We start from the raw sequence: 18,880 nt of genomic DNA on the forward strand, positions 1-18,880 counted from the left end.
TTTTTTTTTTTTTTTTTTTTTTTTTTTTATACTGTGCTTGGTGGCAGCAGGAGGAGGAAAGGGGTCGACCTTAACAGCCCTTAGTGAGTTATCGGTTGCTTTGTGATGTCATCCGAGATTCTTGAATGTGACAGCTGTTTCCTGAGGACATTGTTTGACATTCCACTGCTGGACAGCAGTTTCCTATTCTACCTGCTGCCAAATAAAAGCATATGGTGAAAGTCACAGTAGCCAGCTCTCTAATGTTGGGAACAAAAGCTTGTTGTTGTAAACTCAGAACCAAATCATGTCTTCTATAAACTCAGCAGAGACGGCGGACTTTTTTTTTTTTAACTGATAAACCATAAGCAGAATAAGGAATGCATCTTTTGTTTTTAGCCTTCAACTCTGACAGTGCACAGTGCATGTTTGACCTGATAACAAAATAATGACAATCTGCAATGAGCAAATTTTCCTCAATGCCATGACAGCTGACAGAATGCTTGTTCCCTCAGCACTTGAAGTAAAACGATACAAGCTTCTTCCAGACAATGCAGCCCTTGTGTGAAACAGCTGTCTTGGGGAGACGGCTCACTGCTATTTGACAGTAGCTCGTATGTTACATAGATATGTTCGGTATTATCTAACTAGGAATGAATCTACCAGATGGAACTGAATGTTTCTTGCTAGGAATGCAGTCTATTGCTGTGTATAAAAACAGGTTAAGGTTCAGCTGTTCCAGGGGGAAATACAGATATACAGAGAAATGTCTTTGGTCCTCTCTCATCTTGAGAAATAATTGTATGAATATACTGGTTTTACTTGACAACATAGTCTGATAAAACTGTAGCATGTGTAGTAAGCAGACTGATACCCCTTTTCTATTGTATACTCATTCTTTTAAGCCATGACACCCAATATGCCTCCACTATAGTTTATTTTTGTGTGTATGCCCAAGTATTGTTTCTAGGAATTCTTGTGCTTTCTCTTTATGAAAAGAAAGAGTTAAAGATGCAAGCTTAAGTATGCAATTAAGGACTTGATCCAACTTTTATTGAAGTTACTAGGTTTTTGTCAGTTGATTTCAGAATAGTTTGGATTTATCTATTACATGCTTGCTATTCTCCCCCTCTCCCCGGCCCCCAAAGCAAGATATTACACTGAAAGCCATTAAGGAATCCTATCCATAACAAACTCTGACTATCCTAAAATCCTTTCCTCATATTGGCATTAAATCAGCAAAATATGATCTCAGGGTACATTTGTAGCCAGCTGAGGTATAGCAAAAAGTAGTATTCTTACAATCCATGGTCTACATTCCATATTCATGTACAGCTTCAATATTTCAACTGGATTTCATTCATCCTAAAAAAACTGCAAATAGTTCTGATTCACCACAGGTCATGGGTATTATGCAAGTGCATTGGTAGATGTAAATGGAGAAATGAGTCAGAACCCAAATAGTTAAAACTGCAATAGAAAACAAAGGAGGTCAGAAGACAAATGGCCACCATCATCCTGATCACTTAGCCTGAATACTTTATCCCTCTGGGCTTGTGCATATACAAAGGGTGACCTCAAATCTTCACTACCCCTGTTATTTAAGTCAAGAGTCTCTGCTTGCAGTTATGTTCGGTTTACACATTTTCATGAAAAGTTACTTTTTAAAGTAAAATATAAGCAATGCAGCCTAGGAACAAGAGCAAAAGTTTGGGCAAAGGTAAAAAGACTTCTCTTATCTTAACTGGCTAGATATGAGAAATGGAAACTAGAAGTAGTCAAAGTTCTGACTAATTTTACTCCCACTATCCTCCCGTACTTCTGTTTTCTCTGGTTTCTGATAAATATTCTCCCCTGACCAGCGCCTTATGCATTCAGTCTGTTTTTCAAAGTCTCAGAAAACACAGGTCCCATATATTCTCTCCACCAGTATTTGAAGAATGACATACAATAGCAAAAAAAAAAAAAATCTACAAGCTACAAGATACTATAGTTAGGAAATGTCAATTGTACTATTAAAAAACAGATATACATTTAGGGATTGATTCTGCAGCCCTTACTTAAATTAAGTAGTAGTCACCTATCAACACAGACCCAATAACTTCATCAAGATTATTTCTATAATTAAATGTTATTCAAAGCAAGGACTGTAGAATCAGGTCGTCTTAACTTGCTCTATTGAGCCTTTATTCTCCTTAATAGCTGACCTAGGGGTATTTCCTGCCTTTTGTCATGCCTTGAGTTATTTAAATGCTGGCCTGTCAACATAAATAGGCTAGAATATTGGTCCATCCTACTTTAGAAATAGATTGTGACAACTCCTATGGCAGGATCACTTCATATGCACAAGATGCTTCTGACATTTGTGTTGAAGTTGTTAGTCTCGGTCCCAGTGACTGAGTCATTCTTTTCTGTGTTATTCTCTTTAGGTTTTTTGCCTTTACTTCTTTACCCTTGCATTTATTTATATATCATTCCAAAGAGAGGAACTGATCAATGTATAGACTTAATAGACTTAATAGAATTGATAGTCCCTGCCCAAAGGACCTACAATTAAGCTTAGGCATACAAATGATGAGAAAAATCAGTAACTTAAAGGCTTCTCTCCACAAGGAGATTGATTGGTATAACTGATACAAAATAAATGTCCCACATGGATGTTACTCTGGAACAATAATAAAAAACACAACAGTAAGAGTTTCACATTTTGAAATAATGCCCACATGGTGGAGTTATTTTAGAATAAGTAATTATTGCAAAATAGCTATAGCAGAAGAGTTATTCACAAACAGCTATGACAATAGATTCCCCCCCTCCCAGTAGACCAGTTCAGGAAGTAGATTTAGAAGGAAAAGTGGGTCACAGCAAAACAGATGACAACTACCAGTATCACCACCCTTCTGAAACAAGATACCTCACTACACACACTTTCCCCCAGAGGGAGGTATGAAGGCAACACGTGACACAAGTTAGTCACATTACTTAATACACTTCTGTAAAGTCATTCACGTCTGACAGTAATGAGGGTAGTATGAGAAACTGTACAGATTAGTAGGTAACATGAGTCAACTTCTATACCCGTTTCCAACTGTTATGACTGCATGTTGGATTCTAGTCGTTTGCCATTTGCTTCGTAAATGTCAATGTTCTATGAATTGAAGGTGTCGGTTTAAGTATTTTTGTCTTCTGGATCCCCCTCCCCTAGTGCAAAGGGCTTTGTCTATCTCCGATTAACATATTTTGACTCTCATATTTTCACTTTCCTGTGTTTGGCCCCAAACTGTTACGGGTTTTTTGCAAGTGTAGAGCCTCTCAGGATTTTAACCAGAGAAAGAGTCTAGCAGCACATTGTTTTTTTTGTGTGTGTTTTGTTTTGTTTTGTTTTACTGTTTCTTAGGTCCTTTCTTTCAGGCAGAAGTTTTGACTGAATTAGAGAGAAGAGCATTCTGCCTTCAAAATTAAAAGCAACATATTTTGTTGAGGCAGAACAGGAAAGACTTTGCTTTCTGGGAAGAGTCCTTTCAGTCTTTCATGTTCTTTGTCAACAGCTTTAAAAAAAATCTTCGGCGACAGGGTTGCTTGTGCTGGCTGGTAGAACATTAATAGACTGCTTGTTTTGAGGGGCAAGAAATCAGCAACACTTGACTAGATACATCAGCAGCTATAACAGAAACAGTAACAATGGAGAACAGCATCAGCATGCACCTCACAGTCAGCTGGGATGGTGATTTTCAGAGAAACAGCCAGTCGCTAGGCAGCCAGGCCTTCCTTTCTTCCCTAATTCTACTTCATGATAATTTTGGAATATTAAAAACTTTTATAGCTTGAAAACAAAAGAAAGAGGAATGATTCCCTACCCTCATGGCAAAAGTTATTATTACTTCATTTGCGAACACGCTCCCAACATGATTTCCCACAGTCACTGTCCATCCTACAAACAACACTTTCTTCATTTTTAATAAAAAGTTTAGAGCCCATTCTCTCCCCATCTCTACTCTTGGGATCTGTTGTGAAGTGTCAGATGGCCACGCTCCAGATGAGGCAGCTGTGCTGAAGTATACTCAGTGGGAAGAGTTTTCATAACAATGGAAACCACATGAAAGCTCTCGGAGTACCTCCTCCCTACTATTGAAGCCTCCTTTCAGTTGAGTGGTTTGCACATTGGGTTGCATAAATGACTAGACACACCAAGGGGTCCATTTTCAGCACTGTGCGCAGGGAATTAGACACGCAAGTCTTACTAACAATAATGAGACTGGTGTGTAGAATTCCCTGCGCAATGTGTTGAAAATATCCCACTTAGTGAATCTTCCAGTTCACAGCTATTTCTTGGTAGTGGTCATCTAAGCTATGGGAACAAAGTAAAAGGCTTGGGGTGAAGAGAGGGTGTATACGACTCTTTTCCATACCAGCTTTTTATTCCTCCTTCCTACTCTACATGCAACTTTGCAACCATAAGGCTCATAAGCATAGCAATACAAATTAGAAAGCAAAATATGGGTCTGTGATTGTATCCGTGCTTTCAGTTAAGCACACTTCAGCATCTAATGATACCTTTATACCTGCTTGGTCCATTTATGTAAGTGTTCTTGACTATCCAGAAAAAAAATTGGCAAATAGTTAATTTTGTGGCAGCACTCTGGTAGCAAATGGATAATATGGGCCCTGCTGGGTCACCAGAGTTCTTGGTTTGTTTTACAAGTCAAATATGTTCACGGTATTTTCCCCCAAAGAAGTCTCCTAACATTGTGTTAGAGTGGAGGAGAGAGGCAGCATGGTCCACAAACATGGCACAGAAGACCTGGGATCTATTCCAGATTGTGCCAGTGGTCTGCTGTGAAGTGTCACATTGTTCTGTGCCTCTGTTTCCCCTCCTTCATGTGTCCATCTCACCTATTTAGATTTAGACCTAGTTTTTATCTGGGGTTTCTGTGTTACAGAAATACAGATAATTAGGGGTAATAATAGTGAAAATTAAAGCAGAACAAATTGTGTATGTGTCTTTCGGTAGTGAAGTGATAATAATATTTTTTGGCTTGAGATACTACCCAAAAAAATCAGGGTTTAGTAGCTGATTCCAGTTAGAAGGGAAAATTGGTGATGAAGATAATCTTGTTAGTTTACAAACAGGCACTTACATGCAAGAATGCACACAATCTAATTTTTCTGAGCACAAAAGGAATAAGATAAACCAGAGACAGATTTTTTTTTTGTTGGTCACAGCACCAAATCTCTTTAAATCATCATTCCCCAAAGTCTGCCCCTCTCTCTTTTCTTTCCTTCCCTTTCCCTCTCCTGAAGATCGCATTTTTGGTGTTAATTTAAGTTTCAGCTTTGTTTCTGTGTGTTTCTTCTCTCTTCCCTTTCCAATATGTACACCTCCCCCCCCTTCCCAAATAAACAATATTCCTCAAAGCCTCGGTTACCCAGCTACTTCCAATTCCAGAGCAGACTGCCTTTGTTTTAGATGGTGACTTATGCTTAACAGATTCCTCAGCTGTTTCACAGCCCAAGCGGTAACAATATAAATTCAAGTTCAGCCAACTTGTTATAGAACCATATGCTATGGGCCAAGATCTCTGATGTGCTGCACAGATCATTATATACTGTTCTGATGGTCCACGGAAGCTTAGCTTAGCTGGCCAGATGAAGACTCTCTCAGTGGGCCTGAGTCTCCAAGGGGTAAAGAACTAATACAGAGGCTCCTTGATACCTTCCTTTAGGACCTGGCTGGGTCATTATCAGCTGCTCAAATGTCTATGGCACCTGGATACAACTAAAAGCAATCCTGAGGCTTCTTCAAGTTGTGCTGGTGGCTGAAAAAAAAGTTTCTGGGTTGACTTTGGGCTCTGACCTAAAACCCTACTCCCTCTTTTGGGGACCAGCATAACCTAGCAGCACTTGGCCAGTCCCTAGAATTGAGCCTTATATTTCTAAGTGAAATAGCAGAGGTATTGGCAAAAGTAGGGTATCCCAAATACTGCAAGTTTGTACCAGTTTCTGCAAGCTCTTTGCTATTCTGCAAGTAGGCCAGTCTACCATAAGAAGTTTTACCTCTATTGCCTGTTGCCTAGAGATGCAATTTTCTGCAACATTTCTCTACGAGCAAACCCCTTAGTATGATTGCAGTTACACCAGCATATTTCCCAATTCTGATTTATTTCATTTGGGGAAACTAGTACAAGCTATACCAGCAAAACTGTGGTTTAGCCTATAAAAGTTGTATATGTACACACTAGGAGGGTTTGCAGTAGTGCTGTAATGTTATCTATAATGCAGATCAATGATAACACTCTTTAAAAAAAACATAATGCCAACTACTACATAGCTTTTTCATTCACTTATATGTTTCAATCTCTGCAGTAAAGGGGAGTCTAACACAGTGGCTGACCAACATTTGCTTTCCTTTCAGTTCTAGGGAAGATTCGAACTGCAGTGGGCAGTGCCCAACTTCTCATGGCCCAGAAATTTTACCAGTTCAGAGAACTGTGTGAAGAAAACCTGGTACGTAGCATGCATTATAGTTATGACTGTGCATCTATCACTGCTAGGGAACTGACTCAGAGTTACTACATCCTAAATTAGATGAGATTTTTTTTCCCTACAACTTGTTTTTATGAAGGACTTGATTTTGGCTTCCTGCCAATGAAAACTGGGAATAATACAATTGCAGTTAATGTAGTCATACCAGTGCAGAAACTTTGTGAAGCCTGGGATAGAAAAAAAAAAAAGAGAGAGAGAGAGAGACTCAAAAGGCTTTGGATGAAAGCCAATGGATGTTTTGCCACTGATTTCAATGGAGCCTGGATTTTACCTTCAAAGCTGCAGACTGTTCAGATAAACACTCATGGTTTGGATACTTTTCCATATTGACTGAACCTTGAGTCTTCAAAGTTGGACTGAAAATCTCATGAAATGAGATTTCCAGGGCCACCTGCCTTCTGGTGAACAGAAGTGCAAGGAGACTAGTAGTACTTATTGTATTATTTTGGCTCTTTTGCTTCTAGTACAAGGAAGCGGTGTTAAAATGAAAAGTAAAAGACATTTTTTCCAAACCTCAAAAAGGAAAAATAGTTTGTTGTGTTAGTCACCACTTATCAAGTATCTCAGACCATGCTTTTAACTAAGATTGACCTTGTAAAAGTAGGTAAGCACAAGCACTTCCAGTTTACTCATGAGGAAACAAGCAGAGAAAGGTGGATAACAGAACAGGGAATGGAACACAAAACTCATCACTTTCCATCCTGTGCTTTAAACACTGTATTATTAAAACCTCCAGGCAAGCTGAGGTAGGGGAACTGTGGTCCAGTATTGCCAGCCCCCACCACATCAAGAATTGAGATAAACTCTTAAAAATCAAGAGATTTGGCATGTAAATCATGAGGTGCTCTTTTTGAAGTGTGGCGGTCGGGTTATTTGTGGAGGTGTGGGGGGCCCCTGCACACCATGGCAAGATGCAGGGTACTGTGGGTCAGGAGTGAGGGGCAGCAGCAGGGCTGGGGAGGCCATGGCTTGGGAATGAGGGACAGACACAGAGACATAAATGGGCTGGGGTGGGTCATGCGACAGAGCTGTACGCCGCTTATCCAGGAGCAGAGGGAAGGCGCAGCTCCCTACATCGCCGCACACCCCCAAGGGAGGCATGGGGGCACATGCCCCCCAGATTTGTGCACGGGGCAAAGGCAGGCTGCCCACTGCAGGCTGGGGCTCTGCGCCCTCCTGCCTTTGCCCCGGGAGCTACGTGGCAATATTGCTGCCTGCTGGGTGGGCAGGGGATGCGTGGCTCCTGGGGCAAAAGCAGCAGGGCAGAGAGCCCCAGCCTGTAGTGGGTAGCCTGCCTCTGCCCCATGCACAAATCCAAGGACACGTGCCCCCCATTCCTCCCCTGGGGTTGCATGCCACTGCGGGGAGCCACCCCCCTCACCCGCCCTCGATGACCCATCCATAGCTCTGTTGCATGACCTGCCTTGGCCCCAGGGTCCCATTTACCCCAGCCCCTGTCCCACTCCCTCTCTGACCGTGAGGGCCTTGATCTCCCCACCCCCGCCCTTTCCCTCTCCCCCTGCCCTCCACAGACTTACTGGCTCAGTGCTCTCTACGTGCGCCAAAAGAAAAAATCCCAAGATTTGAGGGTTCTAGCCAGAGATCATTAGTCAGAGTTCATTTAACTTGGAAATCAGGAGTCTCACGATTTTTTGTTGTTGTGAGAGTTGGCATTACTGATGATACCACATTACAATTGAATGGATTTTATTTTCTGTTGTTAAGAAAATGCTTTTTTAAAGTGCTGACTTCACCTTAAGGGATAGAATGAGTTTGAATGTGATGTGCACTTTCATTAAAGCCAAAGTCTCTGTGAAGTTTAAAAATAGCTGGATAAAAGACATTAAAAATAAGCATATCCCTGTAAAAACTCCATATTTAACTCTAGTTTGTAATCAAAGGTGCAATCTTTTAGCAACACGCTAAAATTTTCAAGTCCCACTCTTGTTAAAGAGAGATGGAAGTGTTCGGCACATCACAAAATCAGGTCCTAGCCTCATGGCTAAGGGCTGTGAAAAGAGCCTACCTCCTAGCTATGCTGGCAAGACCCCTAGACTGAACACAGCTCTGCCAACAGAAGAGGGCTCCTGCCAATTTAGCTGATGTCTTCTTGGGGAAGGTATGCCATACCAACAGAAAAGTGTTTCTTCTGTTGAAGAAAAGCACACCCTGTATCTCCACTAGGGGGCTCTGCCCCTATAGCTATGCTGCTGTAGCAGTGTGAGCCATCCATAATGTAGACAATCCATCTGTTTCAAAATGCAATAGGAAAAAAAATTCTACGTTGCTGTGAAGAATGAAAAAGCATTTTGCTAATCTAATAATTATATAATCAATTACAGTTGATACCCTTTCTATGTAAGAAAGTCATTTTTGGTTGGTTTGTTTTTCCTACAGTCACTGCTTTGGTGGTATACACATCCTTTTAAAAATCACTTGCCAGTGATGCTGTGAAATACATGTCAAAAGACAGTTGTTGAGGGAAACAGCTTCATACCTAGCTCTCCAGGGTTTACTTTTGCTAATGAGAGGGGAAAAAAAAGACTTTACAAGGATGTAAAAATAAAACCATAACCTCAACCAAGCCAACTACTGCACAGAACTGTGGGAGTAAATTATACAAAGACTTTATGGAACTGCTTTTAAGAGGCACTGAGCATTCACAAATCCTACTGATTCCTACTGGAACTGCGGGTGTTCAGTGCTTCTGAAAAAGCAGGTGCCCAACAGCTCATTTCAATTAGAAACTAAATTTCAAATAAAAATTGCTTATCCCATGGGAAGTTATCCCTGAAATGCATTCCACCAGAGCAGTGCTCAGCATTAAGGTAAAAAAAAACTTGCAAGCCAATGGCATATGCAGAATTTCAGGGGCTACATTCTGGTTTAGCCTATTATTCTCTCTCAAAGGATACACTGCAAAAAGCAGAATTAACACGCATCCTTTCCTCCCACATTTTCACTCTTCAAAGATTCTTCTTGCCAATAATCTGCCAAGGACACATGGTAGACTATTTTTTTGTAGCCTTTCCACAGTTTTTATCAAAGTGCATAGAAAAGTTAATGAATGCATTGCTAAATGAATAGATGCACATGCAGTAACGTCAGGTAATATCCTGGCATCCATGCAGTTAAACGGAGTTTTGCCATTTACTTCAGCGGGGTCAAGGTTTCACCCAAGCATACCAGAGTGATCGTGCCCAAGAATACTCCTACATAGCTCTTTTTACAGAGGGCCAACAGCAAGGCAAACTTTCTCTGCATTTTGGCATATAGTCAGAAGTAAAGCTTTTGCCTTGAAGTCCCTATACATACCAGAATTTGGCCCCGATTCTTTACAAGTAAAAACCTGATAAATAATGTTGTGTTAACTTTCCTTACGCATCTACTAGATCAGAGAAGTCTGATTAAATTTCTATGCTGCTGAGTTTTGTAGCTGTTTGTACAAATGCTTTACATTAATCGGTACTGAAGCCAAAATTCTTTTTTCTTGTGTTGTACAGAATCCTAATGCACATCCAAGGCCGACCTCCCAGGATTTAGCAGGGTTTTGGGATATGCTGCAGTTGTCCATAGAAAATATTAGTATGAAATTTGATGAACTTCATCAGTTAAAGGCCAATAATTGGAAACAGATGGATCCTCATGACAAGAAGGTAGAACAATGTAGATTTTGTATGCTTCATTTAAAACCCTGCACAAATACTGGACAAATTAAATAGGCCTCTGCGTACAGCACTGATGTTAAAATGTGAAATGAAGCTCATATCAGATAAATTTCATTGTAATAACAATGTTTACATAATAATCATCTGGGATATTATCTGTAATATGTTTCAGGCATATTTTTTAACCAAATCTGTCTTTGTGAATCAGATAATGGGAATGTGGTACTTTGTTAAACTTTACATTTAATCATATTAGATGATCAGTCGTTGGAAGGAACTGCCTTATATATTGATTCTCAAAATTTAAATAAATCACATACGGTGCATATTACTGGATAGACCAAGAGTTCAGTTTAATTGCACACTCTAGGCTGTGTGACTGAGGAGTAGGGAAGTATTGTAATCATCACTAACCTGGGTAACCAGCTCATAAATGCAGCAAGAAGCTGCTGTTTTACAGACCTGAAAAACACTTCTTAGAAATTACATGTCATTTTTTGTTTGTTTGTTTTCTTTTTGATTTTTTTTAATGGGAAGTCTTGTTCTTGGGTTCACTATGCTGGCAGGGTCATTTACCCATGATAATCAAACTCATCTGCAGCACTGGTAACTTTTTAATTTTTTTTAAATGTAGTCTTTTGTTGTTCCCATAAGAAAAAACTAGTTTCCAAATGTGAACTGTATTCCTCTTTTCATTCTGGTATGGCACCATGTATGTATTTTTTCTCCTTACCATCTGCCTCAGGACAGCAGATCAGCTGGACAAACTGCACCTTGGGTGAACACAATGCAGAACTGAAAAACTGCCATTATCAGCATTTATTGTTTTATAGTGCCCAAGGGTGTATGCTACATGCTTTACAGTAAACGCTTAAAAAGACAGGTCCAAATCTGGAGGATCTTTCAAACTAATGGCTGTGTTTCCATTAGCCTCATTACAAGCAAGAATAGTCTCTGCCTGATAAATATGACATCTAGATAGGGATACAACAAACAACAGAATGGAGGGTGGGACAAGAATCGCACCTTGATCTGTTAATATATGGTGGCTCAGGCACGTACATGGTCTTCCAGCTTAACCCAAGCTGCGATCCATCTTGTTGCTAAAGCAGCATTTTGTCCTGGATAAAAACCATATTTCCTCACATAAATTACACCCCCGAATAAGAGGTGCACCTTGCTTTTGAAAGGCAGAATAAAGGGGGGTGGGGGGAGAATCATTCCTTGTAGTAAGTAACTACATAGCAGCAGCTAGAAAGCCAAGCCTGTTCATCATTCTGCTCCCTGTGGATTAATGCAGATGATTTTTCCTTTTGCTTGGAAAACAGCAGAAACTGTTCTTACCATATATTTGTTGCATATAATGCACACTCCAGTTTCCAGCAGCTGTTTCTTGGTGGGGGGACAGGGGGAGAGGGGGTGTATTGTACACAAGAAAACACATCCTACAAATCTTCCAGAAGGAAGGTTTGAAAAAAACCCACAATGCTGACATGTGTTTTGCAAACAAAAAGAAAAAATTCACCTCTGTTATTCCCAAATTGGGAATGGCAGGTTCCAGGTTAAATCACAAACCATCAGGAGAATGCCACTTGTGTACAAAGCAGGGAATTTTTTTTTTGACGGGCTGATTGCAGAGATGTGGTTTTTTGGCCAAAACACAAAAATCAGGTAATCATTTGTCCTGGCATTAATTGAAAAAAACAATGGCTCAAAAGCTGAACACACACATGCTAAGGCACACTTTCATTAGCTTCTAGAATAAAACCTTAGGAAAAGTGTTTTCACTTTCCACTACAAAGAAAAGAAAGCTCACCAAAAAACATCCCTCTTATTTGCATCTGAGAACATTTCAAAGCATTCCCAACAAAAGAATGACTGTAACAGGATTAAAATAAGTTAAGCAGTATTGAAAAAGGATCATACGCATCGTGCAACCTATAGTAGGAAAGCACAGCTTAGGTGTTTTAAAGAATTAGATTGACTTTGTTCCTCATTTAAATAAACATTTGTCTGGGATTTTAAACTAAACTGTTGAGGAGGTTGTGCAGCCTGTAAGCCTTTTAAGACTGGAGTGCTGTGGCCTGCACAACTTCATGGTCATAAGTACAAACACACAAAGCACATGTCATGAGTTTGTTATCGGAGTAGCCTTTAATCACGGTCAGACAGCTCATTGGACTGCTGGCCGCAGGGAAAAATGATGGGGACATTAATTCTTACAAAAGAAAGAAAAAGAAACTTCATATGGAATCACTTTTGCATTTGCCTCCATCTTTAACCTTGGAGACTTCTTTAAACAATATGGTTTAATCTTTGGAAAAAGAGGGAAACTATACATAAGTGTAATGAGGCACCTTTATATTTCATGCAATGGAAGCTGTTGTGACCAACATGAGACAAAACTAAAGACTAGAATGTAACCTTTGTAGCGTAATAAAATCCCTTGTCTCAGAAGCCGTGCTCACAGTTGGAAGAGAGGTAACTTAAAAGACAGTCTAACTAACTTGACAGAGACTTGTGGCTGCCTGAAATTCAGAACTAATTCACTCCCCCACCCCGCAAGATACCACTTTGTGTATTTTTACACACACACATTCTCCTTGTTAAACATGCATCTTTGGCTGCCAAAGTGATGATTAGTGTGTGTTCTCTCAATGATTTTTAAATATTTTTTTCAGTTTGTAGCTGATTGTTGCTCCTTATGCCCACCCAGCACACTGCTAAATCTAAAGAATTTTTATACTGAGACACCAAATGTGGATTCTGTGAGATATTATCAAGATCAACCATCGCTAAATGCAATTTTTTTATTCTTACTCTGGTACACTAACTCCAGGCGGGTAGTTTACATTACATTTACATTGTGAACTATATCCATGAAGTCTCAGTGTTGTAAGCCCATCTAGTGCTATGTGTGTACTGTATGTAAAGGACAAGGTCATTTGTGTATTTCAGTTCTATAACGCCAACTGCTGCTACAGTAAGTTAATTTTTATTAATGAATCCTAAGAGTCTTATAGGAGTTGAAAATTTCAATTATATAGTGAAATTTATACATGAGGATTTTGAAACTGTATTAGCTTAAATAGTGGTAAAAAGTTCTGTTTAAGATGCTTTCCTTTCTAATCCCTGGCACCAGGAGGAGGACTCTGGCTTCCCAAATGGGAACCACATTAAGTCGTTAGCTATGGGAACTTCAGCCCTTTCGGCGCCAGGCGTTTAATAAGCATCGTACCTGAGGAGAACTAGCACTGCTGTCAATACTATCTTTTTCTTTAAGCTTACATTATTTTTATGAACCTTTGAATACAAAAGCCAGTTCAATGAAGAAAAAAAATGCAGATAAGAACTAACAAACTTTAGGTAAAATGTGTGTTCTAACTACTGACATATCCTAGTTTTTCCAATCTTTCCCTGAGAATTTGTATAATGTCATTAACCTTCTGCTTTGATCAGGAGAGAAGGGTCCCTCCTCCAGTGCCAAAGAAGCCAACGAAAGGCCAGGTGCCACTTATACGGGAACGCTCTCTGGAGAGCTCACAGCGTCAAGAGGCCCGGAAACGGCTGATGGCTGCCAAGCGAGCTGCATCTGTCCGTCAGAACTCGGCCACTGAGAGCGCCGAAAGCATTGAGATTTACATCCCCGAAGCCCAGACCAGGCTATGAAGGGATCCTACCAGGAGGACTCTCACTGGCAAGACAAGTCTCCTGTATAATCTGCCCCTCTAGGTCCCTGCTCAAAGCCACCATTAAGTATTTGTATTTCCCTCTCTCTCTCTTCCCCCCCTCCCCCACACTCCTCTGTACACAATCCCAATGAATTCCACTTTTGTGGTGTAGTTGTCAATCTTTCAAGAGATGTCCTCTAATAACCCTTGCTTTTTAAAGGTTTGCCCATATCATCATAATGCTTGGTCACATGTACTGACGCTACCATCTTGCCTCACGTAAAAGGTACAATACTTTTTTCTGTTTAATAAAATAAAACACCACATTCACACACATACACATAACTGTACAGTAGATGTTCCATTTAACTCATTCATGATCTTTAGTTTATCTAAAGCTAGTCTGTTACCTAGTGTACAGCAATATAAAACTATAGGGTATTTTGGAAATCCAGTAATGCAGAGTGATCCTTTTGGACTCTGCCGTCTTCCTCATAAAAGATGGAATGGAGCTATGACTTAGATTCCCTTCTTTTTATTAGTATTATTTTTTAAAGCAGATGGCGCACTTTATTCTGAACCTCCATATCACAGTTTCTCACCTGACCTTCTCACCTGTAATGGTCACAAGGGGGTGGGGAAACAGCTGTGTTGAGGTGAAAGGAAGGAGGGGTAAGATAGTAGGGATAGGAAAGACCTTATGGAAAGAAAACTGAACTCACAACTGCACGCTCACAGCTGCACAGACTGCCTCATTTTTATTTCCTCAATCACTACTTACACATTTGATCAGCAGAAGATAGTAAATTCAATCTTCCAGGGAAATAAATCTATTTTGAAAGGCAATAAAAAGGTGAAAAGAAGTGGTCAAAGATAACATTAAAAAGATGAAGGATTTTTTTTTGGTCCAAGAATTAAAAATTAAACATACACCCACACCTGTACCGTATTGTCAATTCCTATTGTATTGCATTGAATGGATTATATTGGTTAAAAAAAGAAAAAAAAACTTGGTTTTGTTACCGTCTTAATCTTGGTGAAACTATCCAATTTCACACAGACGCACACAGACACCTGTTACTGAAACATTGTAAATGGAACCCATGATACTTTTCAAAGCAAAAGTTTTGTTTGTTTTATATGCAGCTGGTTGTACGCTACAGGTTAGACTACTTACCATCAAACAGTTCATACCTAGGAGTAAGTTTCTACTTCAGTCTCTTAATACTACCCAGTTTTTTAAAAGCAAGGATTTTTCTCAAGTTGTGGGACCATAACAAGCCTATGTTTTTTCACTACAGGGCTAAAAGGCTAACTTCCTACACTAGCTTTTCCTGTCATTTTGAAATCATAACTACTATACATTCCCAAGTTTTCAGCAGTTCATTTAATACTTAGGGTAAAATCTTGCCCATGCTGCTAGGAGGTGCCTGCCATGTATAAGTGACAATAGCCATTGTGCCATTATAGGGCAAGATGTCTCAGGCATAGCACTGGAAGAAAAAAAAAGCAATGCGGCTCCTTGCTTGGCACATGCACTAGAAGGCAACATTAGTTGGCTGCAGCAATCTGGCCATGCCCTATAGTTAGCACACCATGTGCTCTGGGGACTGACGTGTGTCAGATGGTAACAGCATTTTCCCTACATAAGTGTTGTCTGCAGGATGAGGGATGAATCCTCCCTTGCCAGTTCCTCTTACAATCTCTTCTTCCACTGGGGCACCCACGTAGCATGGGCAGAACGTGGCCCTTACTATGAGACACGTGTACATAAGGAAGGAAACTAGAAATGGTCTGGTGGAAAAGTCCACTGATTGAGGGATGACATGTACTTTGTACCACACCAGAGTTGGTCTTAAATGCCCTACTTCTTTAAACAGTTTGAACATTCCAACTGTGACAATCCCACTGCACAGTCAACATAACTGTGTAGCTCACATTTAAAAGATACCATCAAAAAGTTAAGCTGTTTCCAATTCGTACATCAAAGATCACGCCAGACAGCTTTGAATATAACATCATGGCAAGTGCTAGTTTAATTTTATTCAAGAAATTAGGAGAGGTAATAGGTTCTAGCACCAAATTTGTTTTCATGAAAACATTCTAAAACCACTTTAGAATTGCTACCTCTCAAAGCCATTGATATCTGAGCTATGTCTTTATAAACAGGGCACAAATATTTACTGCTGTGGTTTATAAAATAAGGGCTAATCATTTAATATTTAAAAGACTTTTAACTAGAATAATCAGAAATCCAATGTAACCCAAGAATGCTTCATGTGAAGGGGGCTTTAAAAGGTTTGACCCTAGAAGCATTTGAATACCAGTGTATTTGATAGTTTTGAAAGAACACACTTCATTTAACTTTTAGCAGCAGAGAAAGATCAGTGTTTGCAGAGCATATGGTGCCAACTGCCACTTTTGACCATGTAATCATGTTAAGAATTAAATATTATTTGGAACTCATTTGTATTAAGAGATACAAAGCAGCATCCCAGTGAGGGTCCACAGTCACATATATGTTTTGGTTGATTTATGAAAGAAGAGTTAAGACTTTGGTTGACAAGTGGCAAGAGAAATTTATTTAAAGATTATGCTGTAGTTAGTTCCAAAAAAACAAAAATAAAAAAAGGCAGAAAACTGAAGGCTTCTTAGTCTTGCACATGATAAATCATTGTATTTGTATAACATAGGATATTTTTTGTAAGTATTTTAAATGAAACTATTCTTAGTGAAATGCCTGTTAGTTCATATTGACTGTGGACAGGGCATTATAACATTTTCCTAGCTTTCCAGCACTGAAGAGTATGTTCAGCCTTGAAACTGGTTAATATATGACTATACTTCCACCCCCAGACTGCCACTGGTTAACCACTTGACTCCTTACTTACCACTATGAATATACTTTTTCTATAATTTATTTTAGTGTAATTTGTAACTATTTGTTCTTGACCTAATCTGCCCAATGTAATCTAAAAAAGTATTATTTTCTGTTGATCTTTGGTACAAAAACCGTTGCTTTTTCCCTCTTTGGGAAAATTGACAAAAAAAAAGTTGTTTTTGTTTCCGGCTTCAAAAGTTAAAAGAAAAGTATTTATTATATTTTTTGCAGATGTTTCCATAAAATTCTCATAATCTTTTTGTAAAGAAAGATGAAGAAATGGATTAAAGATTTTTAATAATTGAAAAGGTAAATAGAAATAATTTATTTGTAATATATCTCCGTTTATTTATTGGTGTTTCCCTTAATGTTTTGGTGTGCACTATCACTTTAATTTACAGTTTATCTTTGTGACTTGACAGTTTCTTTAAAAAAAAAGTTTAAACACATTTTAAATAACTGGAATGTACATCACCGGCCTACCTATATTCCCAAATGAGATTTTTAAAATGTTTTTGGTTGGGGTGGGGGGGAAGGGAAATAAGGTACAAATTTGAAAGCCTTTAGACGGAGGGGTAGAGCACATTTTTATGGCTTTATGAATTGGGTTCATAGGATTATCTATCTAGTTTGTGTGTGGACAGAAAAATGTAAATAGATGAATGTTTCCCATAATGTAAAAAATAAAATAAAATAAAAAAAAGCAAATTAATAAAATAATTAATGCACTGCTTGTAAGAGCTGTGGGTTTTCAATGCAAATTCACAATCCCAGCACAGTAAAAATGTTTCATTTGATGTGGTCAAGGATAAAAGCCAAACCAAGAAAAAGCTTCTCTTAATTTTTCAGAGCGTTAGACTTTGCAAAGATTTTGCTTGAGCAACTTTCATCATATGAAGAGTTCACATGAACTCACTGGAATTGGTCAAAGGTTGGAAGTTACTCTCAGGCATAAGTAGGGTGACCACCTTTTCAAAATGGAAAGGCCGGACACATGCCCGCCATCCCCCCCATCCTCCAGTGGCAAGGCCAGAGCAAAGCCAAGCAGAACCCATGGGCGGGTGGAGGCCGATACAGGCTGCCAGCTGTGGGATTAGGGCTTCCTGCCCTGCTTCTACCCCCTGCCCCGGAAGCCCTGCACTGGCCATACTGCTATGGTGAGGCACCCCCTACCTGCCCAGCAACAGCAAGGGGCACAACTCCACACCGCCACTGCTGCTGCTGCTGGGTGGGCAGGGGTCACTTCGCCACGGCTGCACAGCCAGTGCGAGGCTCTTGGAGGAAAGGCAGCAGAGCAGGGAGCCCCAGACCTGCAGCAGTCAGCCTGCATCTGCCCCTGCCCTACACATAACTTTGGGGGGCACATGCCCCCCATGTCCGCCTACCTGGGAGTGCACACAGCAGCAGGGAACTGGCCCTCTCTCCCCCAAACCCTGGATAAGCCACCTATGGCTCTGCCCCACTCCCCACCCCAGCCCTAGACCCCATGCACTGCCCTGCCTGGGCAGTGCCCCCAGGACCAGCTCCTGCTGCTGTCCCACTCCATCCCTCACTGTGGGGGCATCAATCTTCCCCCCCGCCCCATTACCTGCAGGCAGCTAGGGGAGCTGATCTTCACTGCTGCCTGGGTGGTGCCCCTGCGTCCTGCACATGGCACCCCATGCCCCCTGCAGCTTCTTGCAGGCTGGAACTCTGCCATCTTGCAAGGGGAAACCTGCTGTTTCCTATGTTTTTCTGTGATGAATGGAAAACCCAAATCCTGGGACAAATGATGTCCCAGAGTCATGCAGCCCAGGACCCGGACCCGATGTTCCCATTTTGGGACTGTCCCACCCAGTTAGGGAGAGGTGGTCACCCTAGATGTAATGGTTACCAGGAGCAGGGCCTTCATCCTTAGAAATACTTTCAAAGACAAATCCAGCTGGTACCAAACCACTCTCTACTGAAGACAACAGAAATCATGCTTCAAAGGAAACAAAAGCCTTATGTTTGTTTATTTTTCATCATATTTTCTCACATCATCTTAATTATCTTCAGTTGTGGTTAAATCAAGATAGATGGGTCAAACTGATCCTTAATATTACCAGGGGAAGCTGTATTCCCTTCAGTGGAGACTGACCAGTTTATTCAAGACTGAA

The 18,880-nt window shown here is 40.2% G+C and overlaps 1 protein-coding gene across 3 annotated transcripts in view; it reads left to right on the plus strand.

Moving 5' to 3' along the window:
* DLGAP1 (DLG associated protein 1) overlaps positions 1–15,370 on the plus strand; it is a 693,131-nt gene extending 677,761 nt beyond the window's left edge. For all 3 annotated transcript variants that reach the window (XM_019525761.1, XM_019525769.1, XM_019525775.1), the window contains 3 exons: positions 6,392–6,483; positions 10,026–10,178; positions 13,650–15,370. In XM_019525761.1, the coding sequence (XP_019381306.1) occupies positions 6,392–6,483; positions 10,026–10,178; positions 13,650–13,859 (455 nt within the window). In that variant the 3' untranslated portion in view covers positions 13,860–15,370. The remainder of the gene's footprint in view (positions 1–6,391; positions 6,484–10,025; positions 10,179–13,649) is intronic.
* The last annotated feature ends 3,510 nt before the right edge of the window (positions 15,371–18,880 follow it).

This window comes from Gavialis gangeticus, unplaced genomic scaffold (assembly GCF_001723915.1).
Source record: "Gavialis gangeticus isolate Ggan-Ray unplaced genomic scaffold, GavGan_comp1, whole genome shotgun sequence".
NCBI lineage: Eukaryota > Metazoa > Chordata > Crocodylia > Gavialidae > Gavialis > Gavialis gangeticus.